The 26,418-nt window shown below is 38.0% G+C and overlaps 1 protein-coding gene across 4 annotated transcripts in view; it reads left to right on the plus strand.

Moving 5' to 3' along the window:
- LOC145354345 (poly [ADP-ribose] polymerase tankyrase-2) overlaps nucleotides 1–26,418 on the plus strand; it is a 69,357-nt gene that overhangs the window by 11,428 nt on the left and 31,511 nt on the right. For 3 of the 4 annotated variants that reach the window (XM_080205525.1, XM_080205523.1, XM_080205522.1), the window contains exons 2-14: nucleotides 4,106–4,330; nucleotides 9,234–9,329; nucleotides 9,719–9,755; nucleotides 15,149–15,224; nucleotides 15,935–16,029; nucleotides 17,840–17,906; nucleotides 19,015–19,201; nucleotides 19,926–20,047; nucleotides 21,198–21,289; nucleotides 21,394–21,472; nucleotides 21,651–21,822; nucleotides 24,887–24,966; nucleotides 25,762–25,907. In XM_080205525.1, the coding sequence (XP_080061651.1) occupies nucleotides 4,106–4,330; nucleotides 9,234–9,329; nucleotides 9,719–9,755; nucleotides 15,149–15,224; nucleotides 15,935–16,029; nucleotides 17,840–17,906; nucleotides 19,015–19,201; nucleotides 19,926–20,047; nucleotides 21,198–21,289; nucleotides 21,394–21,472; nucleotides 21,651–21,822; nucleotides 24,887–24,966; nucleotides 25,762–25,907 (1,474 nt within the window). The remainder of the gene's footprint in view (nucleotides 1–4,105; nucleotides 4,331–9,233; nucleotides 9,330–9,718; nucleotides 9,756–15,148; nucleotides 15,225–15,934; nucleotides 16,030–17,839; nucleotides 17,907–19,014; nucleotides 19,202–19,925; nucleotides 20,048–21,197; nucleotides 21,290–21,393; nucleotides 21,473–21,650; nucleotides 21,823–24,886; nucleotides 24,967–25,761; nucleotides 25,908–26,418) is intronic. The other variant, XM_080205524.1, reaches the window with a different exon arrangement.

The following is a 26,418-nucleotide window of genomic DNA, read 5'->3' on the forward strand; positions in this document are numbered from 1 at the left end:
CTCTCTGGTTGGAGAAAGTCTTGCCTAGCACTTAAGTGGCAAGGAATATTTGTGCCACATTTCGGTCTAAGCCTGAATGTTGACCCATTCTTGTTGCCTGTGAACACAGGCTACTTCATTATCTGAGGAAGCAAATATCAGTAATGAACATATTGGAACATTAAAGTTACGATTTTGTTGATCCTCTTGGCTAAATCTGAGAAACCTATGCTCCAGAACTGGTGCAAAGTGAAACCATGGCAAGTTTTTGGTCAAACCTTTAGGAGATAGCAGCTGAGGCATGGTTTTTCCAGCTTTGTGAGGAATTGGCAACCACTTTCAGTTAATACATTTATTCTTGAGTGAAATTCAGGCTGCATGTGACCTGAAACAAATTTTTTAAAAAAAAGGTTCTACGGGAGATTCTTTACATTGTTAGCACGATGTAATTTGCAAAAGAGGGACAATTGCTACTGGAATCACTTGAATACAATTCTGTATTTTTCAGTTAATTATTTTTAAAATTGTAAAATTCTTCCTCATTATTAAGCACCAGAGTGACATTGAAATAGAGTTAAAAGGTATTTTGTTCCACAGGTATTCACTAGAAAGATAGTCAAGACCAATTGGGACATTGGAAAACTTTAATCAGGTCGCAGATAGAATTTAAGTACTTAGAGTTATTGCAGATTTCTTCAAAAAGGTATCTTTGTATGTAAAGTGCAGAAATGATTATAAAATATCAGAGCCACAGTGATATGCTATGTCTGATCAAACTAAGGTTCAATAGACTTTTCAATGTAACTTTTCAACATTCCTTATGCACACCATCATTATCTTTTGATTGTGGCAATCCATGTTTTAGCTTTTGGTGACAAATGATCTTGATTATATTTTCTCTTTACTTTATATCTATCCCTTGTTTAGCATTATAGCGTGTTCCTGAAAAACTGTGTGCTAAACAGAAATCATTTTCCTGTAAGAAACCATATAATAAGGGTGGAGTTCTATTTTTTGACCTGTAGTTTTTACAGTAAAAACGGCCTTGAACTTTAACTTGGCCCAAAGATCATCTTACCAACTCCTGATGACTGCTCACCACAACCCCCTCATCCCTCTCACTTGTTGCCTTCTTCCAGCATGCTGTCTGCTTCCATTGTAAACCATTACTATGAATGGGGCACTTGGGTGATGAGCAGTGAGAGGATGGAAGCAAGCGAGAGTAGCTGGGATTGGTGGGGGGATCAAGGAGGGAAGTTCGGTACAGGAAGGTTGGCAGCTCAGCTGCAGGAAAGACAAATGTGGGCCACAATGACCCCGCGACTGTCTGCTGAATGTTGGTTTATGTTGTGCATATGTTCTACTAAGGACTTTACGTCCAGAATGAGACTGATTTTTGCGAATGTACCAACCATTTCAATATAAAGATTCTAGAAATGAAGGTTGACATCAGAGTTGATAAAGCTAAGTTTCATTTTTAGAAAATGTACTAGTTAGTCTGAGCTACAGTTTGTTGAACATCAGCCTATTTACAAATTGAGCTAAATGCAGACCCTCAAGTAAGTTGGGGCAACATTCATCAACAGCAAAAAATGCTGGAAAATCTCAGCCGGTCTGACAGCATCTGTGGAGAGAAAACAGCTAACGTTTTGATATGGATGACTCTTAATTTATTTTTAAGAATCTGCAATGGATGCCATTTACATCCTTCACAAAACTGGAGTTTCTATTACTGATGGCGGTGAATTTGCCAAAGTATGCCTGCGCAGTGTTTTCAGCACCCCACGTTTTGAGGGTGGTAGTAGCACTGATCATATAAATGTGGGTATAGGAATGAAACAAATGCTTAAAATGAGACAATTGACCCTGCAGGTTCTTTTGAAGAAATTTCTACTTGTGAATTTGTCCTTTGAGCTTAAGCCTATATTTAAGAACATAAAGATTTGAAAACAAGCAATGGACATGTATCCATGTAGGTTCTCTGCGAGAGCAACTCAACTACGTGTATTCATTATAAAACTCTGCAAATGTGTTCTGTCATGTGCTTATCCAGTTCCCCTTTGAAAGTTACAATTGAATCTGCTTCAATCACACCTTTCGACAGTGTACTCTAGATTCTAACCGCTCACCTTTGACAAGAAAAGTTTTGCCTCGAATTGCTAAATCGCCTTAAATTGGTGACCTCTGGTCCTCAATCCTTCCAACAACGGAACAGTTTCCATCTTTGCTCTATCAAATCCCGGCCTGCTCTGATGAGAACCCAATTTCTCCAATTTCTCCAATCTCTCCACATAGCTGAAGCCCATCACCCTGGGAACATTCCTCTTGAACTTTTTCTGCATCCTGTTTAAAGTCTTCACATCATTCTTAAAATGATCCTAAATATATTTTTCACCACTCTCCTCAACTTTCCTGTCAGCTTTAATCATTTGTGCTCACAAACCCCCAGGTCTGTGTTCTGCACCACCCTTGGAATTTAACCCTTTATATTGTTTCTACTACTTTACCCTACCAGAGTGTGTGCCTACAAAAGGCTTTTGTATTCTTTTTGTGCACAATGAGCGGCAGACATCTTTCCTCTTAGTTTTGTTTTCAAAACATACAAATATTTGAAAGTTGATAACTTTTAACGTGAGTGACAAATTAAGGAAACCAGTAGACAATTAAAGGCTCATCAACTTCCCTTGGGAAAGAGTGTGGATACTATGTTAAAGGAGTGAGTGATGTGAAGAGAGGGTGATAGATTTTCCACCAGTAATTCAGAGATTAGGATAGTGATTTGAGTTGAGTAATAGAAAAGATTTGAGGGACATTAGGGCAAGGGGTTGTGGAAAAGTACATTTGTTGGGGAGGGGATAACATTGGCATATTCCAGAAGCCTCCACTAAAGCATGCAGCTTGCACATTGAGAGAGAAAAAGAGCAACTTCACAGCAGAGAAGCTACATTTGTATTGCACAGCTTATCTACATGTTAAAAACATCTGCGCTTGTCATACCTTCCATTTTCCTATGTAAACAATAGCCTGTCATAGCATTGTTTCAGCTTTTGTCAAATCACTAATGATTTACATGTTGCCAATTGTTTACATTACCTACTTAAAGGGAGAGTTCAGAACAATCTATCACCTGCTCAAACAGCAATCTCCAGAATCTCCTTTCCTGCTAACCATCTGAGACTTCATTCCCTACCTGACTGACAATTCTTTTCACCTTTTCCCTGCTGCTTTCAGCTCCTCTCCTCCCTGTATCTTGGTGCATCCCTGGTAGCTATTTTTCACTAGTGTCAGTCATGTCTTAATCTCTTGCCAGTTACTCATTTCCTTCCCCACTGCAGCTAATGTCACCTTCACACAAATATCTTTTTGTCTGTCTCTCTCTGGTGCCTGCTCCTTTTCGTAAAATACTCGTGGCCCTCCTGCCACTGTTCCTGCACCATCAATGTCATTAATATCAGCTGTTTCCCTCGCTTGTTCTCAGCCTCACTTCAAAAGTCCATACCTGGCCTTAACAGTGAATCAGTACAGAACAAGCTTAAATAATAAATGGCTTACCTAATACTTTAGAAAAGGTCCTCCAAAAAGTCACCCCCAGGCCTTAACCCTAAAGAAAGGGTAAAGGATGTTTGGTAATCTTAATTTTGAATTTATCAAACCATAATGTTTAATGTTTAAATTAGAAAGTATCATAGCTATCAATTTAAAATGCATTGCTTCTGAAGGTGGTTTTTGTAAGTTTTCCTCGTCCTACGTAGGAACTTGCCTACAGTTTGGGTTTTTAATTTTGCTTTCATAAGTCAACAATTTAAAATTAAATGATCTTTAAGAAAATAATGATTAGTTATTTAGGTTAAACTTTGACTTGTGCCACATTGTTGCATCAGTTCAAATTTGTTTTGCCAAATGTTTTAACTTCTGAAATTATTAGTCTAACAAAATATACTTGTGAAATTTGTTTTTCACTTGTAAAATATCTTTCTGATACATGCTTAATTGAGACTTGTTGTTCAACAAACATTAAAAGAAAAATAATCAAAGGTTTAAACAAAAGGTACTGTTAGATGATTACTTCAGGGTACCTTAAATGTGATTACTGTGATAATTTATGATTATACATCAATCCCTCTAGGATTTGGACGGAAGAATGTAGTTGAATTTTTGCTTCAGAGTGGTGCCAATGTCCATGCAAGAGACGATGGAGGCCTTATTCCTCTGCATAATGCCTGTTCATTTGGTCATGCAGAAGTTGTAAATCTGTTGCTCTGTCATGGTGCTGATTCTAATGCTCGAGATAATTGGAACTACACCCCTCTCCATGAAGCTGCTATCAAAGGCAAAATTGACGTATGCATAGGTAGGCTTTACTGCAACTTTCTTCATTACAAGAGGAGTTTATTAGGTATGTTTTTCTTTTCTAAGTTTCAACATTTGTTTCATGAAAGATATTCTTTTATAACTATATGCAGGTAACAGTAAGAAGTCTTACAACACCAGGTTCAAGTTCAACAGGGTTATTTGATAGCACAAGCTTTTGGAGCACTGCTTCTTCAAGGAGCAGTGCTCCAAAAGCTCGTGCTACCAAATAAACCTGTTGGACTTTAACTTGGTGTTGTGAGACTTCTTACTGTGCCCAGTCGAACGCCGGCATCTCCACATCATATATGCAGGTAAAGAAGAAAGTGGTTGTAATTGTGTCTTTGGATATCAATAAAATCCAGGTCTTTAAATTCTTTGTTCTTGACACTTGCCTATTAGCAACATTAATTTGTTTTAATAAAGCATGATTCAGTAATTCATATTCTCACCAGCAAATAATTTTTTCAAAACTTGTATTTATTGAATTTTTGTTTATCCATCCTGCATATATTCTTAATTCCAGATGCTGCAAAAAAAAATTCATTGTCCAAATTCTGTAGAACGTTTTAAATTTACTGATCAGGATTTGTGATAAACTGGTTAATGTTTTTGGGGTTTGAGGGCTTCCAATTCTGGACGCAACAGCAACTACCCTGGACTAGGCTCACTAGGGGCATGCTTAGGCAGCAGGCTTTAGTGAATCTGGGAAGTTTATTCTGCAGTTGTTGCTGGCTGTTGCTTACGAACTGAATAAAAATATGGGAAACATTTTCTAAGGCATTAATGATAACGATAAAAAGAAAATGGCAGTTATGCTATGCTGTTTTTTAAAAATCTATATGTTTCCATTACCTGTTGGCAGATAAATGCTCATTTTGCCTAGACACAGCGATTTAAAATTCCCTTCACTCCACGATGATTATTATTTGATGTTGAGGTAGCATATACCTGGTATATAACTTTTAATGAAGTGGTCTGTAAAAGTAATTTTTTAAAGTGGATCCAAGAATAAGATTGATTAAAAGTGTACTGTTTATTTGAAAACTTCTTTTAAAGCACTAAGAAGGTAACTTGAACATGTAGAATAGTGGAATGTATACATTATCTAGAAGTCAGTAAATTGTGTCCCATATATGTTTTATGGCAGTCTAACAAAATCGGGGCAGCCCAGCTTTAAATATGAATTTGGATCATTGTGAATGGGTGCATTTCTGTGAAACCAGTTTTACAAGGCAAAAAAACAATTTTCTTTTGTTGAATTCTAATACTATATTTCACAAGATGTTGCTACTTTTGGGAAGTCTAAGCTTTGTGATTTCAAATATTAGATTGGCACCAATAAATCAAAAGAGGATTTACTCACTGGGAGGAGTGTAAAACTTGTTGCGTGGTTCAGTTGAGGTGAATATGATTGTGTTTAAGGGGAGCATGAACAATGCCATCGAGGTCAGATGGCCTGTTTCTGTGCTGTAATTTCCATATCATTAGCATTTTTGTAGCAATGTATCTTTCTCCAGAGCCTGTTAATTTCTTCAAGATGACAGATTTTTCCACTTTGAATAATAATTCTCATGCAGGATTAAAAAAAACTTTTTAAAACTTTGTTGTATTACTTTGGTTGTTCTATATGTAATTAGTAGCACAAAGTGCTTAATTATTGCAAGTTGGTAGGTGAGTAGAAATGTTGACATTTCATTAATCCCTCATTGGCATAGTTAGGGGTTTGGAACTTTGCAGCAACAGATTCATTGAGTTTTGGGTTGATCCGTATGCGGATACAGTGACTCATATGCTTCCAATGGACTGTGGACAAATCAAATACCAATAAAACTTGTGATTGCAAGCTGCAAAACCAAGACTGCAAAATGAGCCAAATATAGATGCAATAATATCAAGTTATTTGTATTGAGATTCTTGGCTGTAGCTTCTTCATGAATGTTTACCCTGCTATCATATTGAAATATAGTTACTTTGACTTTTTCCATCACTATATTAGCTGCTATACTACTAAATTATAGTTAATGAGAGTAGTGAATAAAGCAGATTATAATATCAATAAGAAACTTGGATTTGCATTGTTTCATTTTTAAATCAAGTCAATTGTTACGCAAAAACTTGGATGTGCATATCCAAATGAAAGGAGAGTCCACAAAGATGTGATTTAAAAGCATTCTCAAGAGTGAGATAGATGTGCTGGGACAACTGTCTTGAAGGTGCCGACATACTTTAAAGCTTTCATGTTTTGCTTGCACTAGGATAACTTATACCAGTAATTCTAAAAGTTTTATGCTGTTATTTTAAGAAGAAAGGAAATGTTCACTTGACCACAACAGGTTTAGGTGCTGGAAGGCAAATGCAAGCACTGAAAGCAAACGACATCCTGGGGCTGTGGCCAGTTTTGTGGGTTGGGTCAGCTTCGAGAGCAGTGTTTTTTTTAAACAAATGCAAAATACCTTAGAACCGCAGTTGCTCTGAGTGTAAATTAAAATACTATGATCTTTTGAGCTAACTACACCAATTTCAGGTGAATTGTGCCGAAAAGCTCTAGTACAAGCAGAAACTTCAAGGTTTATGTCACTTTTTCAATATCCACTAGCATCAGCTGTTTCTCCTTCCTATCTGATTGTTTTTATTCCAATTCAATCAAATCAAGTCCAATTCAGAGTCTCAAAAAGTTGAGACACTCCTGATCCAAGCTGACAAGACAGGGTTCTCACCTCTTGTCCGGGGCTTGGTCTACATGATCCAAGCTGATTGGAGTAGGCATAGCTCCTCCTCCGAGGCTTGATCTAATTTGCATCTTAGCCAAAAGGCCAAGTTGCCGCTTTTAAAAATTCCTTCAAATGAAGCTAAAATGTAACCTAATGACTTCAACCAAGTACAGCATGTCAATGCTACACTTGATGTTAGTCAAAAGGCAGAAAAGCGATTCTGTCAGCTCAGACTGCCATCTAGGCTGTCCTGAAGAATACATTTTTGGTGGCAAATGTTTTCATGAGCTATGAATATGAATGGGTACTATCTCCACAAAATTCCTTTGGTCTCATAGTGCAGTACTTGTATTTAATCCTGCTACAGTGGATTACAATTATGCATTGTAATTGACAGTAGCAGAATTTTAATGCTGCAGTGTAAATCTTAAGATTTTAATTAGAATCCTCCAAATTCCACTACTTTGCAGTAGTCTACTATGAAAACAGGCCACTTAGCCCACTAAATCAATGCCGGTATCCATGCTACAAACAAGCCTCCCATTCCCTTTCATCTAACTCTTATCAGCCTATTCTTCCATTCATTTCTCCCACCTTTGTCCAGCTTTGTCTTAAATGCATCTCTGCCATTTATAATTTACCATTTAAACTGAAGGATTTATTTACTGACTGGATTTTGTAATTGGTGGCAAAGCAATGGTGCTTGGCCATGACCTTGAAGAGAAAACTGCCCATGAAGCTATGTCTGGCTTTCCCCTTTCAGACAGCAGTTTAAATCTGGTGCTAGTCTTTCAGCCTGCAGCAGCAGTGATCATCGGACAAAGGGAAGTAACCAATCACACTGAAATATTCAGAGCAAACCAGAAAGTTAAGGGCACTTAATATCTTAGTACCCTTCCTTATCTGAAAATTTAAATGCTGATTAAAGGTAAAATATTCAAGAGGAACTGGAGATGGCTATTTAGCTGCTCAAACTTGTACCACCGACTGGTCTATAATTAGCTGATTTTCTTCTCTCGCCTTTCAATATAAACAAATTGTTAAAAAAAGTAAAATGTGGAGTGTTTAAATCATACTGGAGAAAAAAAAATGACCTTCCGTAAATGAGCTTTTCAAAACCAGCGAGTTTGAGTTTTAAAAGCCCAATTATGCCTCTCACAACAAGGCGTAACATTTTTGCAAAGTTTTTACAGCAAGATTAACAGAGTAGAAGTTCTAATTTGTTCATAAAATTTCCCAGACTGGGTCAATGACACAACTTCTGAAATTCTTTGTTATTCTATGCATGCCCAGATTCCAGAAATTATGTCTTATTCAGTGAAATGTGACAGGGAGCATTGCTGTTGTGAACCATTAAATTGCTGTTTGGTAGTGTGATGATTATGCTATTGGACAAGTAACCCAGAGCCTAGGATAATGAGCCCACATTCCTCTAGGACCACTCATCAATTTAAATTTGATTTTAAAAATCTTCAGATTGAAAACTGAGATCAGCAATAGTGACCATGTAGCATCAAATTGTTGGAATAGCCCAAATAGCTCATTGATAGGCCTTTGGGAAGAAAACCTGATGTCCTTGCCCAGTTTGGCCGATGTATGATACTATTTATTGGAATTAATATTTGAATGTATGGATCTGTATTGTTAATTTTATTTGTACCTGTTCTTTTGCTTTGGAGGATTGCTACGAAGCGAGTTCCTTTAGTAGCAAATTTTATTGACCAATACATGGAAGTCACATCAATTATTGCTTGATGTTCTTAGACTAGTTAAAATGGGTAGCACACCATCAGACCAAAATGATTCTAGGGAAGTTGAGGTGAGTATTGGATATTCCAAAAATTGAAGGGGGTGAAGGATTTTGAAAAAAAAATTTAAACTTTAGGTGCTATTTTTTGTTGCTTTTATTTTCTGAACAGGCACCAATTTCTCCAGGTTTGCTCCTGAGATGAGTTATGGTAGTTACAGATGTTAGCAATATTTACCGTTGAAAATCCCAAAAGAAGCATCTCCCACTGGCTTACTGGGTAAATGCAGGCAATTATATTGGAATGGGAGTTTAAAATGCATTTTGTGACTCAACTATAGTTCTAAAATACAATATGGTTCTATAGCTGTATAATACTTGTTCTATTTACTATATAAGCCATATTTTCATTGGTACCTTGATTTTCATTCTTTTCATTACAGTTTTGCTCCAACATGGAGCTGATCCTCATATTCGGAATACAGATGGAAGAACAGCATTAGACCTGGCAGACCCATCTGCAAAAACAGTATTGACAGGTGAGCTTTGCATTACTTCATTTTATATCTCTAATTAATGGAACATCTTAACTGAAGTAGAAAGAGTAGAGTGGGTCATGTTGATGTTCCATTATATTGAATGAAACTGAGCAGAAGCAAGGAATGTTTTGCTGGGCTGCTCTTATACCTCGGTGACCATTTGAAGAGTGACTTTCAAAGAGGCCAATTGGGATTCCAGGTGGGAGAAGTGCATAATATAGTCTAGCTTGCAAGGTAGTGGTATGGGAAAGAAATTAAACAATTGCAAAAGCAGAAAGAAGGAAAATTCCTTTATGTACACACAGCTATTTGGAACAGTAAATATAAAATGGAATGGTATATCTGGACATCTAGGAATGTTGAAACATTTAACTGTTTACATTTTACAGGTGAATACAAAAAAGATGAACTGCTGGAGACTGCAAGGTATGGATACATCTTTTGAAAGCTAGTTGAATATTTCTATTTCCTGATCAAGGGAGTTAGTTGATGTGTAATTTTTATTTTTTGTTAACATAGTTTGGGTTTGAAGTTCACAGTCTTATGTCCCAAGATTCATATGATATGCACTCTTAACAATAAGAATATACGATGAGAAAGTTGATGTTAAATTCACACGTAACTTTGGTTAGGTACCACTTGGAATTTTGGTCTGTATTGCAAAGACTTTGAGGCACAGGAGATGGTGTTGAAAAGATTTTCAATGGCACAAAGATACATAATTTATTTGAACTATGTTGCTTGTAAATTAAAATCCTTACAGTGATCAGGAAAGGCCTGTGAAATTCCAATTTTCTCCCCCAGTTGTCAGCTGTCCAATATTAAATTCAATTCAAATAATATTGCACCCTGTATTGCACTTCTGGATTTTGGCCACCTTTTATACAATATTGAAGAATGTAATATTCCTGTTGACAATTTCTGTATCAAATTATTGAATACCTTTTGGAAATGTTGTACAAGGAATGGTTAAGGACTCTGGATCTGTACTCATTGGAATTTAGAAGGATGAGGGGGGATCTTATTGAAGCTTATGGGATACTGCGAAGCCTGGACAGAGTGGACATGGAGAGGATGTTTTCACTAGTAAGAAAAACTAGAACCAGAGGGCACAAACTTGGGCTAAAGGGACGATCCTTTAAAACAGGGATGAGGAGAAATTTCTTCAGCCAGAAGGCTGTGAAGGTCAGGTCATTGAACGTCTTTAAGACAGAGATAGTTCTTGATTAATAAGGGGATCAGAGTTTATGGGGGAAAGGCAGGAGAATGGGGATGAGAAAAAAAACCAGCCACGATTGAATGGCTGAGCAGACTCGATGGGCCGAGTGGCCTAATTCCGTTCCTTTGTCTTATAGTCTTAAATATAGGTGTATTACATTATTGGTTATAGTTATATTGATTTTAAAAAAATAAATTTGTCAAACACAATTTCCTTTTTGTAAAACCATGTTGACTTTGTTTGATCGTACCATGACTTTCTAAGTGCATTGTTAAGACCTCCTTCATAATAGATTCCAGCACTTTCCCCATGACTGACAGGTTCTGTGTTCCCTCTCCCTCATTTTTTGAAATGGAGATGCCGGTGTTGGACTGGGAAGGGCACAGTAAAAAGTCTCTCAATAGGTTTATTTGGAACCATGAGCTTCCTTTTTTTTGAACAATGTTACATTTGCTAACTTCAATCTGCTAGAATCGTTCCAGAATCTAGGGAATCTTGGAAAACCATAGCTGCTCTCTCTGCAGCTTTGTCTTTGGGGTTTAGACCATTGGATCCTGGGGATTTGTTGGATTTTAGTCCCTTGAATTTTCTTCAGTACTTTTTCTCTGCTGATATTAATTACCTTAATTTGCACTTTCTTTATAGCACCTCCTCAGTGAACATTATTCTTAGTGCAAAATCAAAAATATTTCTTCAATCAATTCCAAAGGTGGTCATAAAGCTATGTTGTGGATGGTCAAGCTGCTTTGTAATTTGTAGCTTCTTATGACCAAAAACAAAATCTTTTATAACCTATGGGATTGTTTGTCTATATTTCTGGGGTCTCTGGCCAAGCTTACTTTCCATTAGGTTTGTTCTATTGATAAAGTGTTGCTAAATGATTGGTTAAACAATGGGCATCCTTTGATCTGCAAGAGATGATGGGAATGCTAACATGCTTGGCATGTTTGCCCAAAGAGGAGTGGTTTGTTGGTGACTTTGTCTTTCCATGTGATCCCAAGGATTTCAGAAATTGAAGTTATTCAGCTTCTTATAGCTGGTATTTATTGTCCAGGCTTTGCTGCCATACAGCAGTGTTGCAGACTCAGGCCTTGTATAAGGGCATGGGAGCTCCTAATGAAGTCTCACTTCAGTTTGGAGCTGTACTGTGGACTTAACAGGAATGAGTGACAGTACCAAGTTGTGTTCAACATCAATTTAATTGAATATTGAGTAGTGATAAATAAAATATTAATACACCAATTCAAATTGATAATACATAAAGAAAGTAGAAAGGTAACTTTATTGAAAGGAGGAAGCATTTTGTATATCAAATGAGAGGACAATGTACAATCTGCTTGCATGGAATCCCTATAGTGCAGCTGGAGGCCCTTCAAGTCTACACTGACCCTCTAACAGAGCATTTTACCTGGGCCCTATCTCCGTAACTCCATATTTACTCTGCTCATCTCCCTAATCTACACTCTTTAGAAACATAGCCAGTCTACCTAATCTGCCCATCTTTGGACTGTGGGAGGAAACTGGAGCACCCAGTGGCAACCCATGCAGACACTGGTAGAATGTGCAATGTGCACACAGTCTGGAATCAAACCTGAGTCCATACTACGCATGTTATATTGCAGGTATATAATATATTACCAATGGTAACCCTAGTTTGGTCTGTTCACAGCAGTTTCCCAAACTGAATAACCTCAAATTAATCCATTCTATGACAGGAACCTCATTTGGTTAAAAACTCCCCTAGGTTCTTGTGTTGCCAAGTTTCTGAATAATCTTACGTAAGTAGGCACTTTGGTCAGTTAGTCTATTCCAGGCCCTTCCTCCCATAGTGTCCCAGTGGTTGACTATTCCCCTCTGACTGCAGCAGTGAACCCTGAAAGCAGTACCCCTTTAAACCAAAATTGGCTCCTTTCAAAGCTTTATTTAGATACTTTTTCAAAATGGTCTGGACGAAACATGAATTGTTATGAATTTGCCTCACAGGCTTTGCAGACTTGGCAATATTCAAGTTGTTTATGCATCTCTTGATGGCATCTGCCATCTGCTATCAGTCCATTGATCAAACTTCATCTCCTGATTCCACATCATAGTTGTTCATCCCACTAAGGTCTATTCATGAGCTGACTTGTAGCTCAAGGATTATTGAATGTCATAAAAATAAAACAACTTTTATTAGTCTAGCTTAGAAAGGGAAAATGGAAATATAGACCCAACACTAGATGTGAGTGGCCAATACTGAAAACAAAGTCTTGGGAAAACATCAGGATAGATTATTATTGATTATCTGACTTCACAATAGGCCTACAAAATAACTTCAAACATTCAATAATATAAAAGTGAATTACTGCAGATGCTCGCATCTGAAACAAAAACAATGCTGGAAGATCTTAGCAGGTCTGACAGCATTTGTGGAGAGAGAATGTTGTGAGTCAGGATGACCCTTTGTCAGCACTTTTTTTTGGTAAAAGGATTCATTGAACGGGGGGGGAGGGGAATGGGCTCCTGCTCAAAGGTGTGAGCGCAGAGATGACAGTGGGACAAGAGTTTAGCGTTATGTTGAGCCCTAAATATGTTGAAGTGGGAGCATAAGTTTACAAAGCCAGCTCTGAAGGGCCACCCAGGCTTGAAACATTGGCTCTATTCTCTCATCACAGATGCTGTCAAACCTATTGAGATTTTCTAGCTGTTTCTGTTCAAATATTCAATGTAGATTTAAAATCAAGAGCAAAGAAGAAATAAAATGCAGAAATCCAAAATTGCAGAAGCTGCTGACCTATATTTGTAGTTGAGCATCATGGTTCTGTTTGCTGCTTCTCTATGCTCGTTTTATTAGTTGGTAGCTTTTTTTTCAATGTGTGGACTGAGCTGTTCGTCAAGAAAAAGATAGTCTGTCTCCATAAGTCCAAGGTAGCAGAATTTGTTGACGTGTTAAATCAGAATTTGATCACAGGTGGGTACACAATACCCTGTTCCATAATTTTAATTTTCTTGACATTGGGAGGAAGAACATGACATAACATAGGACAGGCAATCTATGCACCATCAAAATTAGTTTTGTGTCTAATGCAGTGTCAGTGTACAAAAGCTCTCTTATCAGGGTATGTTGCACTTTTTTCTTGATTTTATAGGCTGTGGACCTTCCTGTCTGATCATGTGTGGAATTTCACTCCTTCCATGTTAGGGAAAGTGTATGTCTGAGAGAAAGATACAAAAGCATGTAGGAGTTGAGGCTCAATGTAACTGTTCTTTATAATGGATTCTGAAACTTGTTTGTCTCTCATTCATTTCAACTCTAAACTACCTCAATGTGAAACTAATATTTATATCCCAGCAATCCTGTAATTAGAATCATTCTACAATGCTGAATTTAGAATATGCTGGGCTGCGCTACTTGAATGAATTGGAAATCGATGTGGAACTGATTACAATATGAAAATAACAACATGCATCTGATTAGTGTGCCCGGGACTGAAGTTTCCGGGCCCGCTAGCTTGTGTCTCTCTCTCTCTCTCTCTTTCCCCCCCCCGCCCTCTCCAGGAATGGTTCCCTCCAACGGGAGTTACTCCTGTTCCCTACTAAGGGGAGCAGGCGACCTGACCCCACTGGGGAGGAAGAGAGCCATGAGGCCCCCTGCCTCCCATAGGTTGGAGGTATGGGGGGTGGGGATCCTTGGGCAATGCCAGCCTGGCACCTTGTCACCAAGGGACAGAGGCACCAGGCAGTACTGAGGGGGCTGGGGCCAGAGAGAATGGGGACTATTAGAGGGGGAAGGGGATTCTAGCTTCTACACTGCTAGAGGATTGGTGGCAGAAGAAGGGAAGAAGGCAATCGGGGCTGGCCATGGGGTGAGCAGCAGAGATGTAAGGGCTGGCTTGGGGAGGTCTAGGAGACCAGCGATTGGAGGTGAGGGGGAGTTGTGGGGCTGGTCAGTGATCGGCCCGGCTGGCAATCTGGAGGCCAGCAATGCAAGGCCACTGCACATGCATCAATCTCTGTGCTGACAAATTGGTGCATGTGCAGTGCCCGCTCACTGCTATGCTGTTGGCCTGTCAGGCAGGAATAGGCCTCACCCACTGATTTCCAGAGTGAATCCTGCTAGGGCACTCTGATGCCCAGTAAGCCGGAATTCATTTTGGAAAGCATTGCTTAAAAAAAAAAGCTGGCAGGATTTACTCCCAATTTCCCAGACTTAGAATTTTTTGCGAGGAGAATCTCGGTCATTATTTTATTTTAGATTAACTTGTAAGAGTTCTAATAGCAGTTAATTACCGAGTATGCTTGCATGAAAGTAGTGCTATGTTGCAGTTCTCCACATGGTGTCATCAGATCACTACGTTAACAGTGAGCTTCAGCACTTTCAGTGCAATGAAGGGCTTCAATTTGTTTATACTTGAATACCTATAAAATACCGGATGCTGTAATGCAAAAGTTATCTGAAGAAAGATCTTTAAGTACTGATTATAAGTGATCAATATTTACACTAACATGTAAAATACCTGCAATTCTGCAAATTGAAGTTTGAAAAGTGATCCTATAACAATTTATGCAAAACGTTTAGATAAATCACATAGAGGTGTAATTTTAAAAGGTTTATTTCTAGGAATGGAAATGAAGAAAAGTTGATATCCCTACTTACACCATTGAATGTAAACTGCCATGCGAGTGATGGTAGAAAGGTAAGAATTGCAGTTGTTACTATGAGCCAGATAACGTACACAAAGTCCTTGGTTGTGAAATTGTTGCCTCTTGCCCAGGAATGGACAAGCTGCCCCACTGATAAGAGTAGAAGTCCTACGTTTTTGCTTGAAGGATGGAGTACCCCAGTCAGAAATAAATGTATTAAAGAATTTGACCTGTAGTATGACCCAAAGTAGGGATTCTAAATATGGCAGAGCATTGATTCCACAATCACCCAGTAAAATGACTGATGTTATTATAAATGTAATTGTCTAAGCCCACTATTGGGATCAAATTTATGCACTTTTCTATCTGTAATATCAAAAAATGAACTTAATTTAGTTGATGTATTATTTTAAAAGTGAAGCCATATTAATTATTATAAGCAGAATGAAGCAAGTTGAACCTCATAAATTAGTGTGGTGCTTTTGGGTGGGTCCTATAGAAGCTGAAGAGAAACACAGGGATGATTACTTGGAAGAGTGGTGTGAACGTGTTTCGATGAGGATTGATTAGAAACATTGAAAACTGTGGCACTATAAATAATGGATCGAGCATCATTGGTGGACTTAGTGTTTTGTCAATTTTGATCCATCAAGTAATGTAACGTACTTGATTCTATTTATGTAAAGAACGATGTAGCATTTAACTATTCAAGTGTAACATTTATAAATTATAATTTCATTAATATTTCTCTATCTCTCTACAGTCTACACCACTTCATCTAGCAGCAGGATATAACCGTGTTAAAATTGTACAGCTGTTACTTCAGCATGGTGCTGATGTTCACGCAAAGGATAAAGGGTATGTGTCAGCTTTAGTGTATTTTCTGGGGAGGTTTAGATGTGACAGGAAGTACCAACAGCTATAGGTGTCAAGTCAACATCAGGCTAAACCTTACAGCAGATCCCCCCTTGACTAAGTTGCCTATTGTAATCCTTTGTATTGTAAACTTAAAAAAACGATAGGAGATGATAAAACAAATGCACAACTTTGTACCTATTTTCCATGAAAAACACAATTTCATCCCTAAATTGCTAGAAAAACATCCCAGAATCAAGTGCAACAAAATAGAAGTTTGACTTTTATTTGTAACGGTGAGTCAGTCACCAATTCAATCGATCCCCTCTGATGTAGGACGGTTGGCAGTCAACCATATGTAATTTCTTGAAGTCCCATTTGCAGTTCACAACCTTTATTGGCTGGCTGTCATTTTCATGAAGAAAAATCTAGACATATTAAGTCATGTTGATTCAAAGAATTAGAAGCTAACACGATTGTCCTATGGGTATCAAAGGTTAATTATACATTTCAAAGTAGGATTTTCAATAATGAAAATTGGCATCATGCTTGAAATACCTATTTGGGTAATATGTCTGCACATTGGTTATAGGCAAGTCCTTATGTTTGAGGATCAGGTTTTTTGGTTGTGACAATGTTTCAAATATAGCTGTAAACAAATTATTCTGAATGCTATTTTTGTATCGTGAGTATCTATGAGCTGGAATATTGTCTTTGTTCTGAGCAAGTTAAACAAAAATCCTGACTTTGCTGACAAATTTAAAACAAAATGCACAATTTAGTTTCTAACAGAGCATCTTATTATCCAGGCCCTATCCCCATAATCCCATGCATTAATCCTGCTCATCCCCTAACCTACATATCTTGAGAAACCAAGGGGGAATTTACCATGCCTAGTCAACCTAACCTGCATATCTTTGGACTGTTTGTCCCAAACAGTCCAAAGATATGCAGGTTAGGTTGACTGTTTGTCCAAACAGCCCAAAGGCCTGTCGAGGAAATCCACACAGACATGGGGAGAACATGCAAACTCCACGCGCATACGCGCGCACACAGTCACCCAAGTCTGGAATTGAACCCAGGTCCCTGGCACTGAGATAGCAATGCTAACCACTGTGCTACCCAGTGCAATGTTAGAAATCCCTGAAACAGGTTTCCTTCAAACTTTCTCCACTTCTCCCTGTAATGTAAAAAAAAATCAAAAGTACTTGTTTTTAATAATTTATGTTTGGTCAAATGAAATCTTTAAGATATTTAGGGCTTTGAAGATTACTTTGTTAATGAAGGGGATTGATGTTTGTGCTGCCACTGGAGGATATGTTTACAAGGTGCTTCAAACTTTAAAAGTGGTTTAAGGTGTTCCCCTTCGAGTAGCTTGGTGACAATTGAAGGACTACAAATCCATCATAAAAATAAAGAGAAGCGAGTGTGTCTGAATTGTTAATGTAAACGAATGAGAAAAAGGAAGATATTGAATAGAGAAAAGAATAAATAAAATACTTGCACTGTAAGGAAATAATAACCCATCGTGCAATACACAACTAAATTTTCCAGGAGGGTAATGCAAAGGTGCATGCAATTTTTTGGAAAGCAGATAAATTGTATTCCAATATGTTGAAGGCCAATTGGTCTAATAAAGGTGTATGTAACTTTTTGTTACTTTGTGTAGCATTTACTTTATTGTGACAATGGAAAAACTGTTGCATTGGGCGAAGAGTTTGAAATAGTGCCACAAGGTTTAGTTTATTAAAGTTTAGTTTGAAACTATTCTGAATATTTCTCATAGGCTATTAAAAAATGTTTTGTATTTTAGAGACTTAGTACCTCTTCACAATGCCTGCTCCTATGGTCATTATGAAGTTACAGAGCTTCTAGTTAAGGTTAGTATTTAATCCTTGTCACTCCATATTTCAGAATTATATTAGTTAAACTGGTGAGGATGGTATGTAGGGAGTTAAATATATTAATGAAGAAAAGCTCTGGAACTGGATGATGCAGTGGATTAGTTACTATTATTGTGTCTCTAGAACCTGCACTCAGATTCGACCTGGGCTAATGGAATGAAAAGTCTCTGGCTCCTGTACTGGATCTTAGAAATTTCAGTCCAGCATGTAGTGCTTTTAGGCCATCGCAGAAAACATCTCGAATTCAACACTGAATTCGTACCCTTGCTTAGAGGGAATAGGATGGCTCATGTTACATGGAAAATGTACCACTGATTGAGTTGGGGCAGAGTGGTGGGGGGCTCTACTTTGCATTTGACCATCCAATTAAAACGTTAATTTTGTTTTTAAAAAAAGTTCTGAATTAATATAATTTGCTTTAATGAATACAAACTTTATTTTTGATATAGGCTGCAATAAAACACAAAGTATTGATCCTCAACTTGTAAGAGGAGACAGTGGCATAGTAGTATTGACGCAGGACTCATAATCCAAAAACCCAATTCATGCTTTGGAGACCTGGGTTTGGATCCCGCCATGGCAGTTGGTGGATTTGAATTCAATGGAAAAATCTGGAATTAAAAGTCTAATGGTGACTATGAAACCATTGTCAGTTGTCATAACCCATCTGGTTCACTCATGTTCCTTTAGGGAAGGAAATATGCCATCATATCTGGTCTGGCTTATATATGACTCCAGATTCACAGCAATGTCCTCTGAAATGGCCTAGCAATCCACTCGAAGGCAATTAAGGATGGACAATAACTACTGGCCCAGCCAGCGACATCCACTTCTGATGAAAGAATTTTCTAAAATTGTAGACTCAGTCTGATATACAATATTGCTCTCTCTCTTATGTCCTATTTAATTTTAGATCCACTTTAACTATTTAATGTTATCTAATTTCCCCTGTCCCAATTGACACACACAATTTCCAGATGGTATAAACACCATGTACCAGCTCATAATGTTGCTGAAGAAGTTTAACATCATATTTCCTTAAATGTAATTTCTTATTTTTGAATTTTATAACTTCTGTTCGCAGCATGGTGCCTGCGTGAATGCAATGGACCTCTGGCAGTTTACTCCTTTGCATGAGGCTGCTTCGAAGAACAGAGTAGAAGTATGTTCCCTATTGCTGAGCTATGGTGCTGATCCAACATTGCTCAACTGCCATTCTAAAAATGCTATTGATTTAGCCCCTACACCACAACTGAAAGAACGGTTAACATGTAAGTTTCCTGCAACCTTTTCTCATTTACAAAAACATCTAGTAAAATTATTGGGATTAATAATAATAATAATGTTTATAACAAGTGTAGTTTCTCAAAAGTTCACAAATGCATGCCTAAAGGGTCTTGAATGATGCTGATATCAAAAAGCGAAATGAATGAGGCATAATTGAGCCTATTTATTTTTTAAAATTTACTTAAGTTCTGTGGTTTATGCCATCAGATCCAGGCACTTTTGTAAAAAGGTTATTTGTGTTTGGGGTGGTACGGTGGCACAGTGGTTAGTACTACTGCCTCACAGCGCCAGGGACATGCGTTCAATTCTGGCCTCGTGCCACTGCCTGAGTGGCGTTTGCACATCCGCCATGTCTGCACGGGTTTCCTTCTACAGTCCCAAGGTGTGCAGGTTAGGTTGATTGGCCATGCTAAATTATCTAATGTCAGGGGGATTAGCAGGGTAAATATGAGGGGTTATCGGAATACGGCTTGGGTGGGATTGTGGTTGGTGCAGACGTGATGGGCTGTATCGCCTCCTTCTGCACTGTAGGGATTCTATGATTCTGTTTGTCAGTGAGCAAAAGAACTTCCACTTGTCTGGTACTTTTCAAATCCTGATATGTTGAACATAAAGAATTAAAGCATTGCAGTAAAATGCTGATCTTTTTCATGTTTAAATTTTATACAAAGTAAATCGTTAATGCTTTGTTCTAAATTACCTTTCTAGATGAGTTCAAAGGACATTCGTTGCTGCAAGCTGCAAAAGAAGCAGATATTATCTGTGTAAAAAAACATCTATCTTTAGAAAATGCCAATTTTAAGCATCCTCAGACTCATAAGACTGCATTGGTAAGAATTGTATTTATTTGCTGTAATGTTTATTTCCTTTCCTTCCCTTAAAATAAAAGAAATCACGTTGTTTAATTAGTTTACTGTGAAAGTAAATTATAGGCTGATTTATTTACTTGAGCTTGATATGATGTATATTCAAAGATAGTAAATGCACTGAACACACTGGCCAGTTATTCAATACACAATCCATTTTCCTACAGCGTCATATCTTTGAACTGGTGAACGATTGGTGACTGAGAGTTGTGGCTTGTGAGCAAAACTATAAGCTGTGTGAAAGGAAGATTTTATCAAGTTGGCGAAACAAGACCTTAATTTTGTGCTGGTTGAAGTTTTGCTTTTTGAGTTCAAGATTGTTGCTTTGTAATACCCAACAGCATAAAACTTGTCTTTGATGCAGCGTTTCAATTCAGTTAATTTATAATGCCTTTAATTTATTTAAAATGTGTCAATTAAGATAAGGATAAAAGCACTTAAATTTCTACCTTCAGCATTGTAATGAATTTCAGTACCATTCTATGACATCAAAGATTTTTATGCCAAGCTTAACATTTATAGTATTAGAATGTTTTTCTTTTTAATGTTGTTAAACTGATATATATCCCAGATGAATAATAATCTTGACCCAAAAGGATTAATTGACTATTCCTGATAGTTTATTTGTAATCTGCCACTGATTACTGGGTGGCACTGCTGTTTCACAGCTCCAGGGATCTGGGTTCAATTCCTGGTTTGGATCACCGTCTGTGCAGAGTGTGCACTTTCTCCCTGTGTCTGCATGGGTTTCCTCCAGGTGTTCCCACAGTCCAAAAGACATGCTGTCTAGGTGCATTGATCATGCTAAAATGCTCCCTCAGTGTACCCAAACTTGGGATGACTAGGAAATTTTCACTAATTTCACTGCAGTGTTAATGTAAGCCTACTTGTGAATAATAAATAAACTTAAATTGTATGCAAGTTAATTTTTTTATATGATCACAATGCTGACATTGCCCATTATTTGTACACCAGATATTTTTGCAGTCTACAATTGCAAAAAATCATTATTGAATATTTTAGTAATATTGAATTATTTATTACTGACTATTTTAACTGACGTGTAAAGTATATATGCTATGGAATAGAATGCATAATTCTTTTTATTTTATAGCATTGTGCCGCTGCTTCTCCGCATCCAAAACGAAAACAAGTGGCTGAGTTATTAATAAGAAAAGGGGCTAATGTTGATGAAAAAACGAAAGAGTAAGATGGTTTGGAAAGTTTAACTTTGGCTTTTTTTAATGTTTTCATATTGCATTATATCTATTTTGATGTTCAACATCTGTCTCTGATTGTCTTTCTCTTAGCCTCTTGACACCTCTCCATGTGGCTTCAGAAAAGGCTCATAATGATATAATTGAAGTGCTTATTAAAAACGATACAAAGGTATGTAATTTTTTTGAACAGAATAGTGCAAAATTTTATCATTGCTGGCACCTGTTAAATGTTTATAGTACTGTTATTATTTCTATTGTACACTGACAGTGCACTGTAGTTTGTGCTGTTTTTGGAAAACTTTGCAACCTAATTCTTGAATCACCACATAATGTATAATGGTTAATAGGTAAATGCCTTGGACAGTCTTGGTCAGACACCATTACACAGAGCTGCACGAAGTGGTCATCATCACACATGTCGCCTGTTGCTGACTTCTGGATCTGACTCTTCAATAGTATCTGTACAGGGTTTGACTGCATCACAGATGGGTAATGAAAGTGTGCAGCAGATTTTACAAGGTAAAGAGATTGAGGTGATAAAATAGATGCTATTACTGTCTGTGACTTTTCTGTTAAATGCCTTCAGTTTACTTTCAATTGTGCCCACCACAATGATGCCTCCTTAGTTAAACTCAACCAACACCATCCTCTTCGGTTGCATGCTTGGGAAGACATCCCTCCTTGAACATTCTGTTCTTCATCGTAATGGGCAACTGTCTTCTCCACGCTCCACCTTTTGAGCTACATTGTGACATCCTCCTACCTATGCTCTGTGTACCCTGCAGTACTCTGTTTGCATGGTCAGGTGATCAAGATTCCTATCCTGTTCTTTTTCACTGTAGCAACATTTTATCTTATCGTGCAGTTAGTTTCAGTATGTATGTTAATGACATTTCATTTCGTTAACCTTCATTCCTTGACTAAAATTCCCATTGATATCAAATAATCCTGATGCTGCTCCCCTGCTGCCACTTGGCTGCATGTTGGGGTCAAATTTTTTTTCTTTGTTTCAGCTCATTTGGAAAAAAATGTACTAGTTAGTTCAGGCAGCATGGTTTTGTACAGGAAAGGCCATATCCCTTGACTTGAATGAATTTTTCTGAAGAGGTGACAATGGTAATTGATAGGGCTGTGGATGTAGTTTAGACGGACTTTAGGCAGGTGTTTGACAAGGTCCCACATGGCGGATTGGTACAAAAGCTAAAATTACATGGTGTTTGGGGTTGGCTGGCTAGATGGATACAGAAGTGACTTGGTTACAGGAGTCAGAGTAGTGGTGGAAGGGCAGTTTTCAGAATGGAAGTCTATAGCTAGTGGTGTTACGCAGGGATCAGTGCTGGGGCCTCAGTTTATAGTGTGTGTATAAATGATCTGGAGGAAAATGTGTGGGGCTTGAGTGGTAAGTTTGCAGATGACACGGAGATTGGTGGAATTGCTAATAGTGCTGGGGATTGTCAGAGGCATAGGACATAAAGTGGAAATTTGGGCACAGAAATAGCAGATGAAATTTAATCCTGACAAATGTGAGGTAATACATTTTTGAGGATCAAATTTCGATGTGAATTATACTCTAAATGGCAGAACACTTAGGAACATTAATGTACTGAGGGATCTGCGCGTGCAGATCCACAGATCCTGAAAAGTGGCAACATAGATGGCCAGGGTGATTAAGAAAACACACATGGCATGTTTGCCTTCATCAGCTGAGGCATTGAGTGCAAGAATCGGGAAATCATGTTGCGACTATATAAAACCTTGGTTAGGCCGCGTTTGGCATATTGTGCGCCGTTCTGGTCAACACACCACAAGAAGGAAACTTTGGAGGGAGTGCAAAGAAGGTTCACCAGGATGTTGCCTGGTCTTAAGGATGTTGGGTATGAACAAAGATTGAATAAATTAGGATTGTTGTCACTGGAAAGACAGAGGCTGAGGAGAGATCTGATAGAGCTCTACAAAATTGAGACAAAAAGACTGAATGGATAGTCAGAGGCATTTTCCAAGGATGGAAGTGTCGTTTACAAGGGGTCACAAGTTGAGAGGGAGAGAGTTTAAGGGAAGTTTTTCATGCAAAGAGTGGTGGATGCCTGGAATGCATTGCCAGAGGAGGTTGTGGAAGCAGGCACATTAACAAAATTTAAGAGGCATTTGGATGGGTACATGAATAGGGAGGGAAGACAGGGATCTGGACCAAGTAAGGGGAAAGGGTTTTTTTTGTTTAATTAGGGCATCATGATTGGCACAGGCTTGGAGGGCCAACGGGACGGTTCTTGTGCTGTACTGTTCTTTGTTCTAGAACTGAGCTTCATGTCCCACCAACTAGAAATTATTATATCAGTCTTCATTGTAAAAGTTGGATCTTGCACCACAAGATCACTGAAGTGCTTATCTCTGTCACGTCCAGATGTAAAATCTGTAAATCTCCCACTCCCAGCCTCCCAAACTGCTCCTTAGCCTCTCAATCCTGCTTGGACTGACTGTGACTCACTGCATTGACTTCAAAGTCTTTTTGCCCCTGTACAAATTTCTCCATGGTCTTGAGGTGGGCAGGGACATACCAACTCATGCCATGAGCTTGGGCCTGCTGTACATTCCTTCCTTTCTCCCATTCCCTGCTCTGCCATTTGTGCCAGAATCTTCATAAGTATTTGCCCATATCCTCATTCTTCTCTATTTGGTATGGTTTTTTTCCCCCCTTCCAAGAAATATGTCACAACATTTTACTCTTGTATAAAATACAGAATTACTTGTGAAAGTTATAAAGAAAAACAAGTTTTTTGGTTAGATGCTTGTTGCATTTAAAAATTATTTATCATCGAGCCATGAATAGTGTGTTAGCATTTATTAACAGGGGTTTGAGTTTGAGCCATGGGGTTATGCTGCAAGTATACTTGACCTTGGTGAGACCACATTTGGAATATTGTGTTCAGTTCTGGTCACCTCACTATAAGAAGGATGTGGAAGCTTTGGAAAGAGTGCAGAGGAGATTTACCAGGATGCTGCCTGGTTTGGAGGATAGGTCTTATGAGGAAAGGTTGAGGGAGCTGGGGCTTTTCTCTTTGGAGCGGAGGAGAATGAGAGGCGACTTAAAGGTTTATAAGATAATGAGAGGAATTGATAGAGTGGACATGCAGAGACTATTTCCTCGGGTGGATGTAGCTGTTATTAGGGGGCATAACTATAAGATTCATGGTGGGAGATATGAGGGATGTCCGAGGTAGATTCTTGACTCAGAGTGGTTGGGGTGTGGCATAGACTGCCTGCTGTGATAGTGGAGTCGGACACTTTAGGAACTTTCAAGCAGTTATTGGATAGGCACACGGGGCATTCCAGAATTATAGGGAGGGGATAGTTTGATCTTGGGGTTGGGCATAGCTCGGCACAACATTGAGGGCCAAAGGGCCTGTACTGTGCTGTAATGTTCTATGTTTCTATGCCCATAATGGGTGAAGCAGTTGGGCAGTGTTTAGTTTCACACTGAACATAATTATTTTTAAAATTAGTTTACACTGCATCTTGTCATTGGTGGTTAATTTGAAATTTGTTGCCTTGTCTGTTCCTCTTTCCTCTTCCCAAATCCGTATAGAAGGAGTTATGGTTGGAAACCTCGATGCTGATCGGCAGTTATTAGAAGCAGCAAAAGCTGGGGACTTGGATATAGTCAAGGTAATGATTTCTCAGAGTAATGTATATAAATTTAAGTCCCTTTTTCACAGCTATGGTAGAAAATTTGGACCATGGCAACTTAGGGAGCAAATGCATTTCAATCCAGATAACCAAAATTAGCCATAAAGAACAAATTAAAGGTGAACCTGTGCCACTTAATTTAATCATGCATTTTGTTATTTGGAAAATAGATTTTGAGGGTTGTTCTGAATAAATGAGCTCCAGACTCATTTCTGCATTGCAACAAAAACAACACTTGGTTGTATTAGAAGGTTACAGGTAGAAATCGTATCGTATAGCAGTATAAGAAAATGACCAAATTCTTCTGAGGCATGTTGGTAATGCATGCAATTCTTATCTTGAGAGATGAGAGAACATAAAACTTGTTCCAGATGACCTAATGGAAGTTTATAATAGGAAGAGAAAAAAAGGTGTGAAACTAGGAGTAAAAAGAGGGGGCAGGAAATTATTATTTTTTTTCTACGAAGGGCTGATGAAGCTCAACTTGGATGCCTTTGCAGACTAGAAAGATTGTTAAATTCATTGAAAAGCGTGATGTGGTGGGACCAAGATTGCCTTGTTGGGTCACATAGTATGCATGTATTTGTTGAAATTGTTCTTGCTTATTGGTGTGTCTCCTCCACATTTTAGATTTTCTGGGATTCCCACCCCTGTTGCATTGGTGTGTAAAGATTGCAATGTATAGTTTTTTTCTTTGCACTCTGCCCTCCAAGAATCACAATGCTTCATGAGTATATGTAAAATATGATTATCTATTGGTGCTCTTTATTTTAGAAACTCTGTACACTTCAGAATGTAAATTGCAGAGACGTAGAAGGTCGCCAGTCTACTCCACTCCACTTTGCAGCTGGCTACAACAGAGTATCTGTAGTGGAATATTTGTTGCGAAATGGTGCTGATGTTCATGCCAAGGACAAAGGGTAATATTTAGCTACTTTCTAGTGCTTTCTGCTTTTTGGAAAGTTTTCTCAGCTCTTATTTGGCATTTAAACTTGATTACGCTGTAATTATGTTGTGAGGAGTTTTGACATCAGTTACAAATGAAGTACTCTAGTGAGTGTAATAATTTGTATTATATAATTTGTTGTTTTCTCTCCTATGTGTGCACACATATCTGTTAGGGATTTTACCTGTTGCCTATTTGTACTATTAAAGAGAAGGGAGCAATAATAAAAGGAAGTTTAACTACAACATGAAATTACACACTGAAGAAACGCTACTTAGGATAATTTCCAAGTTCTGGTTAGCGGAGCATAGTGGGAGCCATGATTGTAGCTGTATAGTGCGTGTAGGAATGTCATAAAAGGTTTGTGTTAATTTACTCTTGTTTATAGCCAATCAAGATATTGATGTGACACTTGTAAGAGTAATATTCCATTATGATTTTTCAGACTTTTAGTTCTCTCATCATTATTTTGCCATTCCTTTTAT

The sequence above is a fragment of the Carcharhinus amblyrhynchos genome, chromosome 17, assembly GCF_965287045.1.
Source record: "Carcharhinus amblyrhynchos chromosome 17, sCarAmb.v2.hapA, whole genome shotgun sequence".
Classification (NCBI taxonomy): Eukaryota; Metazoa; Chordata; class Chondrichthyes; order Carcharhiniformes; family Carcharhinidae; genus Carcharhinus; species Carcharhinus amblyrhynchos.